Consider the following 2,219-nt stretch of genomic DNA (forward strand, 5'->3'; position numbering starts at 1 on the left):
AAATAATGAAAATCAAGGTTAGTGTTTTCCCAGATCAACACTTCATAAAAGCCCGAGGTATGATGTTTAATGTGGTAATAGGACTGGAAACAGAGGTGAATCTAAAGGAATACATGATTAGCCTTTTCTTCTTCGGCTTTCTCTCTTGAGTAGAAATTGTCTCTGCAAGTTTTGACAAGAAACTATGTGGCAGGCATTTCAAAATTGAGATCATAGGCCGGGTGTGGTGGCCCACGTTTGTAATCCCAGTGCTTTAGGAGGCCGAGGTAGGAGAATTGCTTGAGGCCTGGAGTTTGAGACCAGCCTGGGCAACGGTGAGACTCCCATCTGTACAAAAAATTAAAAAATTAGCTGGGCGTAGTGGCATATGCCTGTAGTCCCAGCTACTTGGGAGACTGAGGTGGGAGGATTGTTAGAGCCCAGGAGTTCAAGGCTGTAGTGAGCTATAATTGTGCCACTGCACTCCAGCCAGGGCAACAGAATGGGACCCTGTCTCAAAAAAAGTCCGTGTCAATAAAATTGAGGTCATTGTCAAGTATACCGGAAGCATAGCTATTGGTGTGTTGTCAATAGAGGTTAATGTGTTCTGGTGCTGTGCTGTCTAATATGGTAGCCACTATCCAGATGTAGTTATTCAACATTTGAAATGTGGCTAGTCTGAATTAAAACATGTTATAAATGTCAACCATCAAATTTCAAAGATGAGTAGAAATGGTAACATCTCTCAATTTTTTAATGATTACATTGAATTGAAATGACAATATTTTAGATATATTGTGTTAGATATATTAAAATTTCATTTTTTTACTGCTACCAGAAAATTTAAAATTATATGCCTTGTGTTTGGGGCTCACTTACCTTTCTATTGGATGGCACTATTCTAGAGCTATAGATTGCAAATATGTGTGTGCACACATGCGTGCATATATAGTTCTGTGCTGTTTTCTTGCCAAACACATTCTTATTACTAATGTCTCTTCCCATAGTCCATTATACTCCATGATACTGGTGGGAGAAAGGGAGGATATGGGTTTACAGATAAATTGTCTCTCTGCACAAGTGAAGAATCAACTTTGGAAATTAGCCTTGTAGGGGAAGATTGATATTTGGGTATGTGGGTTGAAGAGCCTTACTTTCATTCTTGCTGTAATGAGAGCTACCCTCCTGTGTCATCTAGATGATGTATCTGTGCTCCTGGAATTCTGAGAAGGGGTTTTAGCTTTTTTGTCTCAGGGATAAGGGGATTTGATCCTCATGGTGTTAGTTTTCCCTGGGACCAATCTTGAGGCTTTCAGCTATATGTACCTTTAAGAAGTTGTCCTCTATTTTAAACGTGAGGTCTCAGGTTCTGATATAAACTGACCAAATCATTCCATGAGGCTAGGACGGTTCTGGCTATTCCACTCTTAGGACCCCTCACCTGTGTACCCGATACTAGCTATATTCCCCTCCACACCCACATCAGGGTTTAAGGTTTTAAGCTCATCTTGATTCTACTATAGGTGAGTTTGCATTAAGAGCTCTTAAGGTGTCTACTAGTACTGTCTGGTTACCTAACGCAACTGAATTCTTTGGGTAATTTGTCTGATCATAAATATATATCTACTAAGAGTTATGGGAATGAGGGTCTTCCTTAAATTAGCTGTGTGAGAGAAAGAATCTTCACTAGAGTTTGACTCATGATAAATGTTAGAATTTCCAAAGGTTTAGTCATGAAAAGTGTTAGAACTTAGAGATTACAATAAAATGTTAATATAGAAATCAAGAACGTGACAGTCCCTGGACAAACCTGAATAAAATATTAAATCTAAGTACCTTGCTGTTTATAAAGTTGTTATAACTCTTATATTTTCTCATCCCCTAATATCTTTATTTTTAGTTTTTGCTATTTTCATTACTCATTTATAAGATTGAATTTTACAAATTACAACTACATGAAACAAAAGGACTTAATTTGTTTATTTCACATTTGATTTTTTCCTTGTCTATTCCTCCTATAATGCTCCCTTTCTTTTAGGTTGCTGCTAAGTGGGAAAAACTTAGCTTAGTACTGATAGATGACTTCATTGGAAGTGGAACTGAACAAGTACTCCTACTTTTTAAGGACTCCTTGAACTCAGATTGCCTGACTTCATTTAAAATAACGGATCTTGGAAAAATAAACTATTCAGTAAGTTCTATTTACTTATTATATGGTATTTTAAGAACTATTTTAGAAA

At 37.1% G+C, this 2,219-nt stretch overlaps 1 protein-coding gene across 1 annotated transcript in view; it reads left to right on the forward strand.

Moving 5' to 3' along the window:
* Positions 1 to 2,017: 2,017 nt before the first annotated feature.
* Positions 2,018 to 2,219, forward strand: part of LOC108522938 (Fanconi anemia group B protein) — a gene marked incomplete at its 5' end in the record, with an annotated part of 14,392 nt that continues 14,190 nt past the window's right edge. Inside the window, one exon of the mRNA XM_017863399.1 lies at positions 2,018 to 2,170. Coding sequence (XP_017718888.1) covers positions 2,018 to 2,170 — 153 coding nt within the window. The remainder of the gene's footprint in view (positions 2,171 to 2,219) is intronic.

This window comes from Rhinopithecus bieti, unplaced genomic scaffold, assembly GCF_001698545.2.
Source record: "Rhinopithecus bieti isolate Rb0 unplaced genomic scaffold, ASM169854v2 scaffold_70902, whole genome shotgun sequence".
NCBI classification, from domain to species: domain Eukaryota; kingdom Metazoa; phylum Chordata; class Mammalia; order Primates; family Cercopithecidae; genus Rhinopithecus; species Rhinopithecus bieti.